Genomic DNA, 17982 nt, shown 5'->3' on the forward strand with positions numbered 1-17982 from the left:
CACAAAGGGTGAGTGACTTACCTCTGTTATACAACCAGCAGGCAGCACAGCCAGGCATAAGACCCAGGCACTTCAAGGCTGATTGCCAATCCTACAACGGTCCAACCCCTTCCTCAATGCCCCCATCACCTCCCGGTTCCTCAAGCTATAAATGAGGGGGTTGAGCATAGGAGTAAGGACTGTGTAGAAGATAGAGACCACCTTGTCATGAGTAGGAGTCCGGTGTCGCCTCGGTCTCAGGTAGATGAACATGGCTGCCCCATAGAAGAAAGAAACAGCTGTCAGGTGGGAGGAGCAGGTGGCCAGAGCCTTTTTTCGTGACTGAGCAGAGTGCATATGGAGCACAGCCCCCAGGATGCGAGCATAGGAGGCCACAATGATGGAAAAGGGAAGGAGCAGCATAAAGACACAGCAAGCAAAGAGCAGTGTATCAAAAAGAGATGTATCTGCACAGGCCAGTTTCAGTAAAGCTGGCACCTCACAGAAAAAGTGATCCACATTTCTTGAGCCACAGTAGGGAAAGCTCATGGCTGCCACCATCTGAATTACTCCATCTAGAATCCCAAAAGCCCAGGAGCTCCCAGCAATCTGAAGACAGACCTTCTGATTCATGAGGATGGGATAATGAAGTGGGTGGCTAATGGCCACATAGCGGTCATAAGCCATGAGTCCCAGCAAGAGCCCCTCAGATCCCACAAGAGAGACAAAAAATCCAATTTGTGTGCCACAACCCACGAAAGAGATGGACTTACTGCCAGACAGGAAGTTGACTGCCATCTTTGGCACAATGTTACAGACCAACATAAGATCCATGAAGGAGAGTTGACTGAGGAAGAAGTACATGGGTGTATGAAGTCGAGGATCTATGTAGATGAGGAGGATGAGGAGAACATTCCCACAGAGAGCCACTGTGAAGACCCACATCACTGCAGAGAAGAGGATGAGATCAGTCTGGCTATGGGAGAAGATGCCCAGGAGGATGAACCCATCTATAGAGGATTGGTTCAACCATATTCCCATGGCTTAGTCGCAGTCACCTGAGAATATGGACAGAGAAATTCTGACATTAACATGTCTGTATCTCTGAATTCTCCCTCAGTCAGATACATCTTTTGTGACTCATCAGAGTTAAACAACATGTGCTCTGGTATGTACAGAAAAATGCTCTTTCTCATAATAGAGATGATAGGATCTCTGACACAGATCATAGAATTGTACTACATAACTATATTTGTATGTATCTATGCCAAGAAGAGAAGAAACTGAAATGAGTCATGAGACTATTGGACAACCCTCGTTCAGCAGGCAAAATCTTGATATTGTCATATGGCACTGATTCTTTGTAGCTGTGATCACATAGACTTGGTAAAGTATTTTAACAGTACTTGGACCATTTCCTGCACAAGAGAGAATTTATATGTTATGGTAAGGAAAAATAATGGCAACATGGCAAGTTCCTTAGTCTTTATTTTGTCCAAGCCCAAAACTTGGAACCATCTTCATTCCAATATTTCTTTCAATCATAGATTCAAACCATCAGCAATCTCTCAGGTCTGGATTCAGGGTTTCTCAGAATCTAGTTAGCTCTTTCTATCACCTCAGTAACTACCCTGTTCCAAGCTGCCATCCTCTCTCAGTTGCATTATTACAACAGTCTCCCTCATCTCCCAGCTCATACCCTTGAATCCCTTGAGTTATTCACAATGCTTTCTGTGCTCTCTTGAACTGGTTGCACTCCCACCTTTGGTTCTTTGCAATTTTTTTCCTCTATGGCATGCTCTATTCTTAGACTTCTATCTTTCATCTACTTCATATCTCTCCTCAAATGCCAATTTTTCACAGCTGATAAGCGCCTGTCCTCACCTCCTTCCTAGCTAAGTTAATATTAGATATGTGCAGTTACGCTCAAGCCACATCACTTAGGTCATTCTTCCTCCTGCTTTCTCCAAGAACACATCCTGATGATCAAAAACCATTGCTGGATCTTCTTTCAATCATACCCACCCCTGAAAACTTCTCATTCTTGCTAACTGCTTCTATGTAGCTACACAATCATCATTGCTTCCTCAGATGATAATAATGGCCCCTCACAGAACTTGCCCTCACCCAAACTATTGACACACAATACTGGAGTAAAGCTATCTATTTAGGAAATAAATTCAAAGTTCTTCCAGAATAAAACTAAGTCTTTCATAAGTGGATAAGTAGGCCCTCCATTCGCTCTCAGAACTCCCTTCCTTCTGTTATCCCAAGAATTCCCTCTACTTCTGTCTCACCAGCCTCCCTATATAGTTTCTCCCATACTGCAGGTGCATGCCAGCCCTGGGGGCCTTGGCACCTGCTCTTACCTCCTCACAGAAGGCTCCTCCCCTATATGCTCTGCCTGTTCACTCACTTCCTCTTAACCTTCTCAGCAAATCTTTCCCTATTTAAGACTGAAATCCTTCTTCCATTCCTGGTCACTTTCCTGCCTTAGCTTTCCTGTAATATGCAAAGCCATAAGACATACTGTATTTTTTATTTGTATGGAATATTTTTCTGCTTTCCTAACTAGAGCCTATGCTCCTTGCCAGAAATTTTGCTCATAGTATGATCCTGGAATCCTAGAACAGTACCTCATATATATTATATTCTCACAAATATTTGATGAGTGACTAATAACTGTTTTATGCAAAACAACTCAAGAATTTATTCTAATACCTCATATGCTATTTTTTCTGCTAACTTTAGGCCTCTCTGCTGAGTGCTGAGTGTTCACTTAGTGATTTCATTTTTCTTGTTTTGTAAACTACCTTACAAAATATATTCTGTTCCAGGTTAGGTATCAATGGGAGGAAGAAGGGCATAAAGAAAGAGTGAAGGAGGGTGAATATGGTGGTATATTTTGTATTCATGTATGAAAATAGAACAATGAAACCTGATGAAATTGTTCTAAGAAAGGAAGGATGAGGGATGAGGGAAAAAGATGGAGAAGGTGAATCTAATTAAGATATATTATAAGCACATGTCACAATGTAACCCTCTGTACAATTATTATATGCTAATAATTTCCAAAAAATCAGAAGCCACTTTGATTCATTCATCAATTGTAGGGCATCTGAGCTGTTTCCATAGCAGAAATAGAAGGGGGTTCATGAATAAAGTACCATATATGCATGTGTAAAATACCACAGAGAAGCATCTTTGAACAATTAATATACACTTAAAATTGAGAGACAAGATTATATAGCAGGTCCTGTTTGGGGATGGGTACCAGTGGGAGGGGGGAGAGTGAATGGAGAAGGTGAAGGAGGGTGAATATGGTCAATGTACTTTGTGTACTTGCATGAAGACAGAACAATGAAACCCAGTGAAATTGTTTTAAGAAGGTGGAGGGCAGAATGGGGAGAATGATAGGGAGAGTGATGTTTCAATGGAACCCCCTGTACAGCTAATACATACTAATAAAATATGAATGAAAAGCCACCTTGTCTCTACAATATTCTTTTGGGGACAGAAAAGCACTATGCTTTTTTATCTCATCTCTCTCTTTCCTCCTCCTTTACCTTCACTTACTCTTTGTTTTCCTGCTTGTGAACCATCCTTCAACTCAGACACCTATAGCTGAGCCCAGTGAAGATAATGGAAAGAGTAAAAGAAAGGGTAATAAGACATTAAGGAGAGAAAAAGAGAGAAGTAGATCAAAAGAAAAGGACTACAAGAGTGTGGAGAGATAAAGTACCAAAAGGTGCTAAAAAGAAGGAAACACTCTGAAAAAGCAAAAAAAAGGAGGAGAAGGAAATGCCAATAAACACATAGCAATGAAGAAATGAACCAACAACCAGTAATAGGAACTGCAAGGAAAAGAGGAAACGGGTGACAGGAAGACCCTCACTCACCTTTGGGTTGATCCCCAGTAGGAAAACAAATTCAGTAGACATACCTTGTGGAGGAGTTTCTCACATCAAAATAATTTCATCATCTTCTTATTTCCACTTACTGGTTGAGAGTAGAAAGGGAGTAGCTGCTCCCTTAGCTCTTATCTCCTTCAGGTCCCCACCAACCCCTTGGCCAGGCTGTGGATGCCCATGTCACCCTCAGTCTGTGGACTCTCTATCTCAGACAGTGGGGCTAAGACAAACAATAGCCTCCTTTCAGCAAAAGTGGAAAAAGAGAAAGGAGACTTAATCAAGGAGATAGTGGTAGGCAGGTTGGGTCAAATCCAGGCTCTATGCATCTGATCTCATGCACTGATGCTTACCCATCTTTCACAATGCACCTGCCTCTCACCTGAATTACAGAACTATCTCCCACTGGCCACTCAAGTACTTAACACAAGTGAAGCAAGTGAAGCCAAACAACTCCCAGGAGAGCCCACAAAAGCCTGCACAGGAACTAGAGTTCCCAAGCTTACAATTAAAAGAAATGCAAAGTGGGAGCTGGGAGACAAGACCAGGAGGAGAGCCAGGGGACAGAGTGAGGAAACCTATTTGGAAGTGTCATAGGGTCAGAGCACAGGAAATATGGGAAACATTTTAGTGTTCTACCTCCCATATTTCAGCACTTCCCCTATAATTCCCCAGAGACTTCATGGGATCTCCAACTATGATTATCCTCTTGGGCCCTCCCTGCAAACACAATCCACAACTGTCCTTTACCTGCCCTTATGAAGTCAGCCTACATCTACTGATTGCCTGAGATAAGCAGAAAACTGATGAGATAATGTACTTAAATCAAAGTGGGCACTGAGCACAACTCTGCCCCAAGGAATTTACAACCTAGTGGGAGGGACAGAGCATCACCCCTATTCACAAGATGGTGCCATGGGAGCTGGGTGTCATCCCAAACCCTGTCAGACATTCCTATAAAGTCAGTGCCCTCCATGATTTGTTGTAAGGGGGCTACAGTCATTGTGCCTATTGTCCTGGCATAATCATAGATAAACTCTCTCACTTTCAAAAGTGTCCCAGTTTGTTGGGGGAGGAAGGGGCAAATATAATCCAAGTACATTATGTGCACATAAGAAAATGTGATAATGACACTCATTAAAAATTATTTTTAAATGGGGAATGGAGAAAAAGGAAGTAGAAAGGGTAGTGGAGTAAATATGGCCAAAGTGCATTATATACATGTATGGAAATATCACAATGAAGCCCCTTTGTATAATTAAAATACTTTGATTAAAATGTGCTATTGATAAAACAAAAGAGCATTCCAGGTTAAATAATTCATTTTACAATCACTATTTTTAGCTTTATGTCCCATTGAAGCAGGTCTATCTTTGTAATGCCGAATTCATTAGAAGTCAAATGGCAGAATCACCAACTTACGTTTTCCTGCTGACTGGTCACCTTCAGTTATGAGTCTAATTCCACTTAGCTAATCAAGACTGGTTTCCAGGTAGACTAGGATCCAATCTCAACCAAGTGATAACTTAAATCATCACCTATCACCTTTGACTAGCTCAGGCCTGATTTGGGGCTAGGGACCTACTATAAGAAAGAGAGAAGAGTTTGTCCTTTCACTTTTTCTTCTGCTCCTCTATTCTAAGACTTATGGCTCTTCCTTCCTTGGTTTTCTAGGACCTGGAGGAAAGATCGAGCATGTGGGGCAATGGGACAACCTGTTAAGGACTATTCATCAGTGTTCTCTGTATTGAGATGCCCAAAGTCCAGTATGCTAGATATATATCTATGTATGTACGTATTATGAATGTATGTATCTATCTTTCATCTCTGATATTCACAAATATTGGAAGATGGTGAATGCCCTCCCTACCCTCTAAAAACTCTTCAGTGACCATTCTGACATGGATAAGCACAATCCAGCTGATCTATTTTCTGACTGGAATTTTGTGTCTCTAATCCTTTCCTGCCCCTGGAATTTTTGCTTTCAGTGCTTCACATAGACCACTGAAAATAGGGTTTTTCGTGGGCTGGTGGTGTGACTCAAGTGGTAGAGCATCTGCCTAGCATATCCAAGGCCCTGAGTTCAACTCCAGTACCACCAAAAGTCAAAACAAAAAAAAATGGTAAAAAGAGGGTTTTTCAAGAATGTTTGAGATGGTGACCTTAGAAAGCACTTATTTGACAAACATGCAATCTAGTCACCATGAATTAGGTCCTATTATTGTACTTTGTTGTCCTTTGTCAATGTCAGCCACTGTAGCTGGTCTCACAATTTCAGAGTTCACCAAGCATCAGTTTTATATTCATCTATATTCACAAGCTCTCTGGAATACACATGCAAAGCTCTCATTAGAGATCTTGCACCTGGCTCATTCCTATAAAATTAGACAATTAGACCCACAAGTGGAGCTGTCAGTCTTCTTTCTAGGTATGCTCTCTAGAGTAGCTTTTTTTAATCCCCTCTTATTGAGGAAGCAAAAAGGAAAATGCCACAGCTGGAATTATTAATGGTTGCTACAGCAAGGAAACCATGCAGTATGGGGCAAAAGTGTCTTTCCAAGAGGGATCTAAAAGAAAGAAGCTTATTCTAAGATTATTACTGAACTTGCTATACAAGACAACATCCACCTTATTGATTCAGGTTTTCTCTGTTTGCTTGAGGTAAACTTAATCCTAATGAAAGACGGGCAGATAGGGTCAATCTAGATCACAAATACACCCTTGAATTCCATTTAACAACAGATGTGTTCCTGATGGTCTTTGACTTGTGAATATTGAATTTATTACTGTGCTCAGAATAAATAATAAAATGCTGAAGACTATATAACTTAAGCAAAAATACTTTACAGTAGTTATAAATGACAGAAAGTCCAATGTCTAACATCCAGTAGCATTTTATTTCTAGTAAAGATTCTTTTCCCAACTTGCACATGGTCCTTTTGATTGTATATGGCCTGTCTTCTGAGTGTATGTGAAAGGAAGGAAGGAAGGAAGGAAGGAAACAGAATTTTTGATCAGCAGTTCTACACTAAAAGAAGTTATTCAGAATGAAAGAAAGTTATTCCAGATGGAAGAAAAATATTTCAGGAAGAAATGAAAGACAATAGAAAGCATAAGTGTCCCAACTACATAAGAGAATCATGGTTTGAGATTAGCCCAGGCAAGTGAGTGAGCCCTCATCTCACCAAATAAACTGGGCATGATTACATGTTTCTGTGATCCCAGCTACTCAGGAAGCATAGTTGTTAGGACTGTGGTCCAAGGCTATATCAGATAAAAACCTGAAACCCGATCTGAAAAATAACTAAAGCAAAAAATGCTGGGACATGGCTCAAGTAGTAGAGTACCTGCCTAGCTAGTACAAGACCTTAAGTTTAAACCCCAGTACCACCAAAAATAAATAGATAAATATGCAAGTAAATCTAAAGCTGTATAAAATAATAGTACTTATGTGTGTGTGTTTTTAAATGTGTATCTCTAGTTGCAATCTCTTATATAACAGTAGAAGAGTTAGAATATGTGTACCTGACAAATTTCTAGAAGCAAAATTAAATGATAAAATATTTAATCCAAAAGAAGGACAGAAAGATGAGGAATACCAACATGTCAAATTTAAAAGTGTAATGTATCAGACATCACATTAAATGTAAATGGAAAAAAATACCAATCAAAGCAATAAAGATTGTTGAACTGAATTTAAAAAAATAAAAACAAAAGATAAATATCTTTTGAATGAGACACCATTTGCCCAGGAAATAAGAGTAAGAATTAACAAATAGGACTGCATGAAATTAAAGTTTCTGCACATCAAAAGGAACAATTACCAGAATCAAGAGACAACCCACAGAATGGAAGAAAGTTTTCTCCAGCTATTCAACAGATAAAGGATTGATATCTAGAATACACAAGAACTGAGGAAACTAAGCACAAGAAGAACAAATAATTCAACCAATAAATGAGCAAACAAATTGTTTTTAGAAGAAAAAATTCAAATGGCTAATACATGAAGAACTGTTCAACTTCCTTAGCCACAAAGGAAATGCAAATCAAAACTCTATTACATCAATCAGATTGGCAATCATCAAGAAAACAAACAACAAACACAGGTGTGGATGCAGAAATAAAGGAACCCTCATACACTGTTGGTGGGAATGTAAACTGGTGTGACTATCAGCATCGAGGTTCAAGAAACTACAAATAGACCTACCTTATGACCCCACCATATCACTCTTGGGCATATAGCCAATAGAGTGTAAATCAATATACAAGAAAGATATCAGCATACCCATGCTTATTGCAGCTCTGTTCACAATAGCCAAACTGTGGAATCAGTCAAAGAACACAGCATCTGATGAATGGATAAAGAAAATATGATAGATAGATAGATAGATAGATAGATAGATAGATAGATAGATAGATATGGATTATAACTCAGCCATAAAGAAAAATGAAATTATGTTATTTGCAGGAAAATGAATGGAACTGGAGATCATCATATTGAGTGAAATAAGCCAAGGTCAAAAAGCGAAATATCACATGTTCTCATGTGTGGAACCTAGACCTAAAATGATGATGATGACAAGAGGGAGGAGGAAGGGGAAGGGGAAGTGGAAGGGTAAGAGGAAGAAGAAGAAGGAGAAAGAAGAGGATAAATGAATGTGAAAAGGGGATGGTCTGGAGGGATCAACATGAGGAGGCAGAAAGACTGATACTGAGGATTCTGAGAGGTGAAGAGGATTAAGTACACTACATGTATATGTTCAAAGACAGCATAATTAAACTCACCAAGTGCTGTTTGGAAAGGGGGAAAGAGAGAAGGGAGATTGGGAATATCAGGAAGGAGTTGAACTTGTTCAAAGTCCACTGTACACACACATGGAATTACAAATGAAACGCCCTCACATTATTAATGTATTTAATTAAAAAATACAATATGATGATAAATAAATACCAATAATACATTGCAAATAAGATATCTTAAGTATGTGAAATAAATCTTAAATATAATACAAAAGAAGCTTGTGGATACATTAAAGCCTGTGGATTCATACACCAATATACCATGAAAACACTAACCAAAAGCAAACTCATTCATTTATACAAGGAAAAAGAGACTTTAAGGTAAGAAACATTACCAAAGATAAGGTGGAATATTTTATAATGATTAAGAGGTAAATTCACCAAGAAGATTTAAATTTTAAGTTTGTTGAATCTAACAAAATAACTTCAAAGTTAAAAATTTTAAAAACTGCATTAAAGAGGAAGTAGAAAATTCATACTACAATAAATTATTTTGGTCTATCTCTCTCAGGAACTCACAGGACAAGAAGACAGAAAATGAGTACAGAGAAGAATTGAACAAAATTATTGGCATATTTGATCTACTTAATATGAATGCCACATGACTTAACAATTGTGAAATCCACATTGCTTCAATATTTACCAAAATTGGATATGGAATGGACCATAAAGCTAGTGTCAAGAAATAAACAAGATGGCAGATGAGGAGCCCTGGCTCTTGGTCCTTCCCAGAAACACTGATGAAACTGAGCTGGAAGAGAAATGCAGAGTTCAGTGAATGAGTAGAAGTTGCCTAGTGGAACAGAATCTGACAGCAGATGCATTTACATGGGTAAGAAGACCAATTTTACTTTGCCCTTGTCCATCCCTGCCCTGGACAGCTTAGTTCAGCCAAAGAAGTTTGGACAGCTTAGTTCAGCCAAAGGAAGTTTGCCTGGGCCCATGACTTCTCCCATGGGATAAGGCAAGTGTGTGCCCCTCCTGGCCTCTCAAGGAACTCTCCAGTGGGGCCAGTTTTTAATCTTACCCCATACCAAGTGTTGAACAACTGGCAGAGCCCAGTCCTCTGGGATATCAAGAAACAAAGGAAAGGGAAGGATGTGCTCTCACAGAAAGCACTGCTCTGTGAGATGGGAATAAGTCCAAAACTGATGTTTTTCCTACACAAGGGAAAGAAGGAAGTGAAGGGGACCTTATTCCTTGAATTTCAGAGCACCATCTATAGAACTGGTTTTACCCCACCTCATAGATCTATGGGTCATCTAGAAACAAAGGAAAGGAGAGGGCATAGCCTTTCAGTCTGCACTGCTCTGTGAGATTTGGTAAAAGCACAGAACTGAGCTTTTCCTCCAGGAAGAATGGAAAGAATCAGGGGGAGAACCCTGAAAGGTTCTCCCTTCTCTCTATTGCCTCATATCAAGCACTGCTGACTGGTGAAGGCCTTTTCCTGTCAAGACTAGTCCATAAACCTATGAAAGGTAGCTACTCTTTAATTACACAGACAGCAAAGCAAATCTACAAGGAACATAAAGAATCAAGAAAACATGACTTAACCAAAGAAATAAATCTGCCGTATCTAACCTGACAAAAAAAAATCTGTGAATTGCTTGGCAAATAATTCAAAATAACTAGCTTAAAGAAGTCCAGTGAAGTCACATGCCAGTGGTTCACGTCTATAATCCTAGCTACTTGAGATGATCATGTTTTGAGGCCAGCCCAGACAAATACTTTGCAAGACCCCATCTCCAAAATAACCAGAGAAAAACAGACTAGAGGTGTGGCTCAAGTGGTAGAGTACCTGCTTGGAAGTGCAAAGTCCGGAGTTCAAACCCCAGTCCTACCAAAAAATATACCGTATCAAAGGGACCAAGAAGATCATTACACAATGGTAAAGGAGTCAATATTTACAGGCTATAACTACATGTATATGTGGATATACATATCCACAAAATTGGGATCCCTAAATATGTAAGGCAAAAATAAACAGATCTAAAGAAAGAAATAGATAGCACTACAATAATCATACTGCACTTTAATACTCTACTTTGAAAAAATAGAGAGACCATATTCAGAAATCAAATTAGTAAAGAAAACAGAAGAGCTGAACAACACTGTAAAGCAAATGGACTCAAAAAAAGTATACAGAACTTTCTGTCCAGTGTAAAGTAAAACCAGGTTTATTTGACTCATGATTTTGGTGGCTGGAAGTTCCAGAGCATGGTGCCCAAACTCTGGTGACGGCTGCCTGGCTACACCACAGCATGCCTAGATGTAGAAAAGTGACTAGCCACATGCAGAAGGATCCAGCACATGGAAAGGACTTGCTTGATAACAACCCACTCTTGCTAGAATAGTCCAGTCCTGTGAGAACCACATTAATCTCTCTGAGATTGGTTATAACCTAATCACCTCCCACTAGGCTCCACTTTTTGGAGATTCTATTACCTCTCAACACCGCCACGCTAGGGACCAAGCTTTCAGCACTGAACATTTGAGGGACAAACCACATCCAAGTCATAGCATCAGGTGTATAAGACATGCAGACACAGAGATGACTGTTGGGAAGGATGAAGTTTTTATCCTCACATATCCCTAGAAACAGGAGGTATAGCTCACCATGCAGATTACCACAGTGAATCATTTCCCTTTCAGCAAGAGAGAAAAACATGGCAAGGGCTTTTACTGTGGCTCCAGCAGGAAGGAATGAACAAAGCATGTTGATCAGGTTTAGGGTTGGTTAATTTTAATAATTTCAGTAGACTCTGGGGCACAAGTGCTTCCTTGGTTGTCTGGTACCTGGCCCTGGGGTGATTAGGTAGGAAAATGATGGCCCCAAGTGTGAGATCCCAATAAAGGAAACAGTGGGGTATGCACTCTGGATTGGGTGCTTTGTATATAGAATGTATATTTATGGACAAGTCCTTAATATGTCTAAGAATTAGCCAGCTCTTAGAGGGGCAGTCCTTCCAGGGTCAACAAGGCCCAAAGATGCCAAAGCATCAAAAATACAGAAAATGAGAAAATGTTCATCTCAAGACATGAAAAAATATTATCTAGTGAAATTCAACACCCATTCATGATCAAGCCCATAGCAAGGTAGGAATATAAGGAAACTTCTATTTCCCATCATTTCTACTTTGAGATACATTGTAATTCTCCTGCATAAATGTTTAAAAAGCATCATATATCTATGAATAAGCCTAATATAAGATGTGCAGAGGCTACCTATGAAACATTACTAAGAGAAATTAAAGAAGTTATATAGAGGTATATGGCTTATTTGTGAACTTGACTATTTCATATTATAGGATGCCAGTCCTCAACAAAATGGTCAAAATCCCCGCAGAAATTTTGTGGAAATGGCTGATTCTAAAAATTATATGAAAATTTAAGTAGCTAGATACAGTAAAAACAATCTGGAAGAAATAAAAGTTACTAGATACTAAGATTTATTTTTAAAATATAATACTTAAGACAGTTATGATTGGTATAAAGATAAGAGACAGAACAACATAATAGAAAATCCAGTCAGGAAGCAAACTTAGCTTAAAAAACAAATGAGTTAGAGCACATAAGGGAGGTATGAGGATAGGTAAGACACCTAAACAACCAGATAGCATTGTTGCCCTCAACGCAGAGAAATTAAAGCAGATAATTTAAAGTAACTGAGGCCAATAGGAGAAGGGGACCAGGAACTAGAGAAAATCTTAGATCAAGAAGAATTAACCTAGAAAGTAACACACAATAAACATGTGTGTGCAGGTGCCTCTGGAGTAACCTGGGTCACAGTCTTTTGGGTATATCCCCAAGAGTGGTATTGCTGGATCAAATGGTAGATCAATGTTTAGCTTTTTAAGTAGCCTCCAAATTTTTTTCCAGAGTGGTTGTACTAGTTTACATTCCCACCAACAGGGTAAGAGAGTTCCTTTTTCCCCGCATCCTCGCCAATACCTGTTGGTGGTGGTGTTGCTAATGATGGCTATTCTAACAGGGGTTTATTGCGGCACTGTTCATAATAGCCAAGTTATGGAAACAGCCAAGATGCCCCACCACTGATGAATGGATTAAGAAAATGTGGTATCTATACACAATGGAATTTTATGCAGCCATGAAGAGCGAAATGTTATCATTCACTGGTAAATGGATGGAATTGGAGAACATCATTCTGAGTGAGGTTAGCCTGGCCCAAAAGACCAAAAATCGTATGTTCTCCCTCATATGTGGACATTAGATCAAGGGCAAACACAACAAGGGGATTGGACTATGAGCACATGATAAAAGCGAGAGCACACAAGGAAGGGGTGAGGATAGATAAGACACCTAAAAAACTAGCTAGCATTTGTTGCCCTTAATGCAGAGAAACTAAAGCAGATACCTTAAAGCAACTGAGGCCAATAGGAAAAGGGGAACAGGTACTAGAGAAAAGGTTAGATCAAAAAGAATTAACCTAGAAGGTAACACACACGCACAGGAAATTAATGTGAGTCAACTCCCTGTATAGCTATCCTTATCTCAACCAGCAAAAACCCTTGTTCCTTCCTATTATTGCTTATACTCTCTCTACAACAAAATTAGAAATAAGGGCAAAATAGTTTCTGGTGGGTATTGAGGGGGTGGGGGGAGAGGGAGGGGGCAGAGTGGGTGGTAAGGGAGGGGGTGGGGGCAGGAGGGAGAAATGACCCAAGCCTTGTATGCACATATGAATAATAAAATAATTTAAAAAAAGAAAGTAACACACATGCACAGGAAATCAATGTGAGTCAACTCCCTGTATAGCTATCCTTATCTCAACCAGCAAAAACCCTTGCTCCTTCCTATTATTGCTTATACTCTCTCTACAACAAAATTAGAGATAAGGGCAAAATAGTTTCCGCCAGGTAGCGAGGGGGTTGGGGGCAGAGGGAGGGGGCATGTGGGGGTAAGGGAGAGGGTGGGGGGATGGGGGAGAAATGACCCAAACATGGATGTAGTTCAGTTTTCTGCATGCAGATATTCAGTTTTCTCAGCAACATTTGTTGAAGAGGCTATCTTTTCTCCATCACATATTTTCTGTGTCTTTGTCAAAAATTAAGTGGGTATATCTGTATGGATTCAAATATGGGTCTTCAATTCTGTTCCATTGGTCTTCATGACTTTTTGTGGCAGTCCCATGCTGTTTTTATTGCTAGACTCTGTAGTACAGTTTGAAGTCGGGTATTGTGATACCTCCAACATATCGCTTTTCACTCAGTATTGCCTTGGCTACTCGAGGTCATTTGTGCTTCCCAATTAGGATAGATTTTTCAATCTCTGTGATGGAATAGTGCTGCAGTAAACAGTGTGAAAGTGTCTTCATTGTAACCTGACTTACATTCCTTTGGGTGTATCTAGATATTCCTAGATAGGAGTGGTATTGCTGGATCATATGGCAGTTCTATTTTTCGTTTTAGACTAATAGAACTTCTTAATCTGTAAATTGATGTCTTTCATCACTTTCAGAAATTTCACTATCTGTATTTTACCCAAAAATTTTTTCTGCCCTATTCTCTTTCCTCTCTACTTTTAAACTATAGTTTAAGTTTTACTTCTCTGTATGTTTCTTAATCTCCATTCCATGTTGTATCATTTCCCTCCATGTTTAAACTTCATTTTTTTCTATTGATCTAAACTACTCAGCTTACCAATCTCTTCATCTGTCTAAACTGTTAATACATCCATGATTGTGCTATGAATTTAGTTTTTGTATTTTCAGTTCTGAACTTTCATTTTATTTTTTCATAAGTTAATGCTGTTTTGCGAAATTACCATCTTCTTTTCTCTCCAACAGAGGAATAGCAGTTATGTTAAAGTCCACTGAATAGATTCATCACACTTATTTTAGTGTCCATAAATGATGATTCCAGTATCAAGACCTTTGAATTTGTTTCTTTTTTTTTCTCCTGATCTTTGGTCATTTTATGTTGTGCTCGAAATTCCTGGTAATTTTCCTCTTAACTGTAGAACAATGCAAATTGCAAATGATAGCGATAACTTGAAGCCCAGGATGATAATCTTTTCTTCTGTGCATAACTTACTTTTCTACCTGTTGGCCACCTGGAGCAACAGCAGACTGACTTATCTCAGTTGTGACTTATCTAGGTGAGGCTGGAGTTAATCTTTACAAGAACTTTTCTAGTGCTATGTGTGTACCTCTGTGGTAAAGCATTGCCACGTGCCCATCCTTGGATTAGGTTCTCAGCTCCCCATTTTTAAAAAAAAAAATTCTGATTAATAGATAATCTTAGGGTATAGTCTTTCTGTGGTCTTAGCTGGAAGTCTGGGGTACTTTGGTGGACTCTGGGTTTCAATTTTTGTCTCCCAGACCTGTAAGATTTCAAAAAGCTTGTTTAGCATTACAGCCATTAGGCTCTGTGCCGTTTATGAAATCAGTGAATGCCTTGAATGAAAGGCCCTACAAAACACTTCCCTGGTATCGCCATGCCCCAAATCATGGCTCTTTTGGTGCCTTTGTGATGCTGTCAAGATTTTGTGTTTGTGCTACGTTTGTTTGTTATGTTATGTTTGGGAGGTATTCAACATAACTTATCCAAGTCTTTAATTAGCAAATAAAGATGGCAATAATTTAACCATAGGATTTTATTTGGTCATATTAAATAATCAGATTAACATCAGTAATGTCAATTAAGTCAGTTCCTGAAAAAGTGTCTTTGTAGGGACTCTCTGGTTTTATTGCTATTTATGAATTTTTGTATTTGGTCTCTTAATGGAAGACCCATAAAGAGCTGAGGTCATGTTATTCCTAGGCCTAGCCATTGCCAAAACATATTTTAAAGGAAAAAGTTTCTTTTGTGAGTATAAAATGAACTGGAAGAAAATTTTAACATGAAAGAACTTCAAATAAATTACATTTTTAGCTGGGTGCCAGTGACTCATACCTTTAATCCTAGCTACTCAGAAAGCAGAGATCAGGAGGATCACAGTTCAAATAGTTTGCACGACCCTATCTCAAAAACACCCACCACAAAAAAGGGTTACTGGAGTAGCTCAAGTTGTAGGCCCTGAGTTCAAGCCTCAGTACCACACAAAAAAAATACATTTTAAAAGAAAAAAAGACTTTATGTTTATATTTTTGTAATACAGCAAGGACAATTTTAAAATAAGGAGACTTGCTCAAAGTCATCAATAAAGCAACAATATGTAATGCCAGTTTCCAAAAACAAAGACGTCTTGTTTTCAGGCCTTTGTACAACTGTAAAAATCAGTATTTAAGGCTTACTGATTCTGAGTCATTGCACTGTCAGATATTTTCACCTGGATTTCTAGTACAACTCATCACTACCTGCTGCCACTTCCCTTCCACCTGCAATTCATTTTCCACATTGCTTCTAGAGTAATTGTTCTAAGCACAGATTTGATTTAGCACCACCTTCATGTTCTTTTAATCAACATCCATCAGGTTCCTTAAATCTCTACTTAATACACTGTAATAACCAATATAATATAAAAGTTATGTAAACATTTGTTAGATTATTTAGGGAATAATGAAGTCTTATATGGCTAGATAGTTTTTAAATATTTTTGATCCATAGTTGGTTGAATCTGAATGGGAAACTCACAGACACAAATTGGACAGCTTGAGAATTTATCATGCTACACAAATGCTATCATCACCTTACTAAAAATCCTCTGATGGTCCCATTTTCTTCATGATGAATTCAAATTCCTTAACACCATCCAAAAAGCAAGTCCTAACTTGGTCCATTGCTGCCTCTCCAGCTTCACCCCTAAAATGCTGCAGCTCTTTTGTTCCTAGGGGACAATATCTCTCATATCTTTTCCTTTATACCTGCAGCATCTTTCACTTCACCTGCAGCCACCTTCTTCAAGACCAAGCTTTCTGTGAAAGCTTGCCTGGTACCCTAGCCTGTCTCTCCAACTTCATTTATCACAATATATTTTTTAAGATTACATCACTGACCCAGCCCAGTGGCTCAAAAATGGCATCCTAGCTACTTGGGAGGCAGCAATCAGGAGGATCGCCATTCAAGGACAGCTTAGAGGAAAAGTTGGCTGGACCCAATCTTAACCAATGGCTGGGTGTGGTTATTCAAGCCTGTCTTCCCATGCTATGTGGGGAAGCACAAACAGGAGGATTGGAGTCTAGGCCAGCTTGGACAAAAAGCAAGACCCTATGTCAAAAACAGCCACCACAAAAAGGCATGGCTCAAATGATAGAGCACTCACGACTCTGAGTTCAACCCCTAATACCACCAAAAATAAAAAAAGATTACTGTCATTAAGTGATCTCAGCTGTTACTGCAGCTATTGCAAATGAGTCAACCTATTTTTTTTTTGGTGGGTCTGGGTTTGAACTCAGGGCCTCACACTTGCCATGCAGGCACTCCATTTCTGAAGCCACTCCGCCAGCCGTTGGGGGGTGGGTGTGGGTTTTTTTTGTTTGTTTTTTGTTTGTATTTTTTTTTCTTTTATTATTCATATGTGCATACAAGGCTTGGGTCATTTCTCCCCTCTGCCCCCAACCCCTCCCTTACCACCCACTCCACCCCCTCCCTTTCCCCCCCACCCCCTCAATACCCAGCAGAAACTATTTTGCCCTTATTTCTAATTTTGTTGTAGAGAGAGTATAAGCAATAATAGGAAGGAACAAGGGATTTTGCTGGTTGAGATAAGGATAGCTATACAGAGCATTGACTCACATTGATTTCCTGTGCGTGGGTGTTACCTTCTAGGTTAATTCTTTTTGATCTAACCTTTTCTCTAGTTCCTGGTCTGGGTGTGTTTTGAGATAGGATCTCACAAACTATTAGGCCAGGGCTGGCTTCAAACGGCAATCCTCCTCATCTCTGCCTCCTGAGTCGCTAGGGTTACAGGCATGAGCCACCAGTAACCAGCAAGTCAACCTATTCTTAAAACACCAAATGCTCTTCCAATACCTTTTGTCCAGAAGGATAAATCTTCCAAGTAGCATATCAACAAATTAAGAGACTCCAATGACACCAGCTTCAATGAGGGCTCCATCCAGATAAGGTGAGGGTCATGTCATACTCAACTGAGGTTTTGGAAAAGGAGCCTTTGGGGGCCCTGCCTGCCTGGTAATTTGATGCTATCAGTGTGTTCTTTATTGCATGATGGTATTGGAAGATAGGTCAAGTACTCATCGGAGTGCATCCCAGATTCAGGCTGTGCTATTCCAATCCACAGCCCCACTGATCTCTATAACCAAGAACTTCTTTCCAACATGGGAGATCAAGCCCTTCCACAGCTAAATAATTCACATCACCATTTCTACTTGCAT

The 17982-nt window shown here is 39.4% G+C and overlaps 1 protein-coding gene and 1 long non-coding RNA gene across 2 annotated transcripts in view; both read right to left on the reverse strand.

Moving 5' to 3' along the window:
• LOC141417974 (uncharacterized) overlaps positions 1-17982 on the reverse strand; it is a 253122-nt gene that overhangs the window by 31601 nt on the left and 203539 nt on the right. The window lies entirely within an intron of this gene.
• LOC109679986 (olfactory receptor 2V1) lies at positions 73-1020 on the reverse strand. Its single transcript, XM_020155012.2, has one exon. It carries the CDS (start codon positions 1018-1020, stop codon positions 73-75), a length of 948 nt encoding a protein of 315 aa, XP_020010601.2.

This window comes from Castor canadensis, chromosome 16, assembly GCF_047511655.1.
Source record: "Castor canadensis chromosome 16, mCasCan1.hap1v2, whole genome shotgun sequence".
NCBI classification, from domain to species: domain Eukaryota; kingdom Metazoa; phylum Chordata; class Mammalia; order Rodentia; family Castoridae; genus Castor; species Castor canadensis.

Coding starts and splice junctions, on each gene's coding strand:
- LOC109679986 (XM_020155012.2), bottom strand. CDS start 1,020: ATGGGAATATGGTTGAACCAATCCTCTATAGATGGGTTCATCCTCCTG.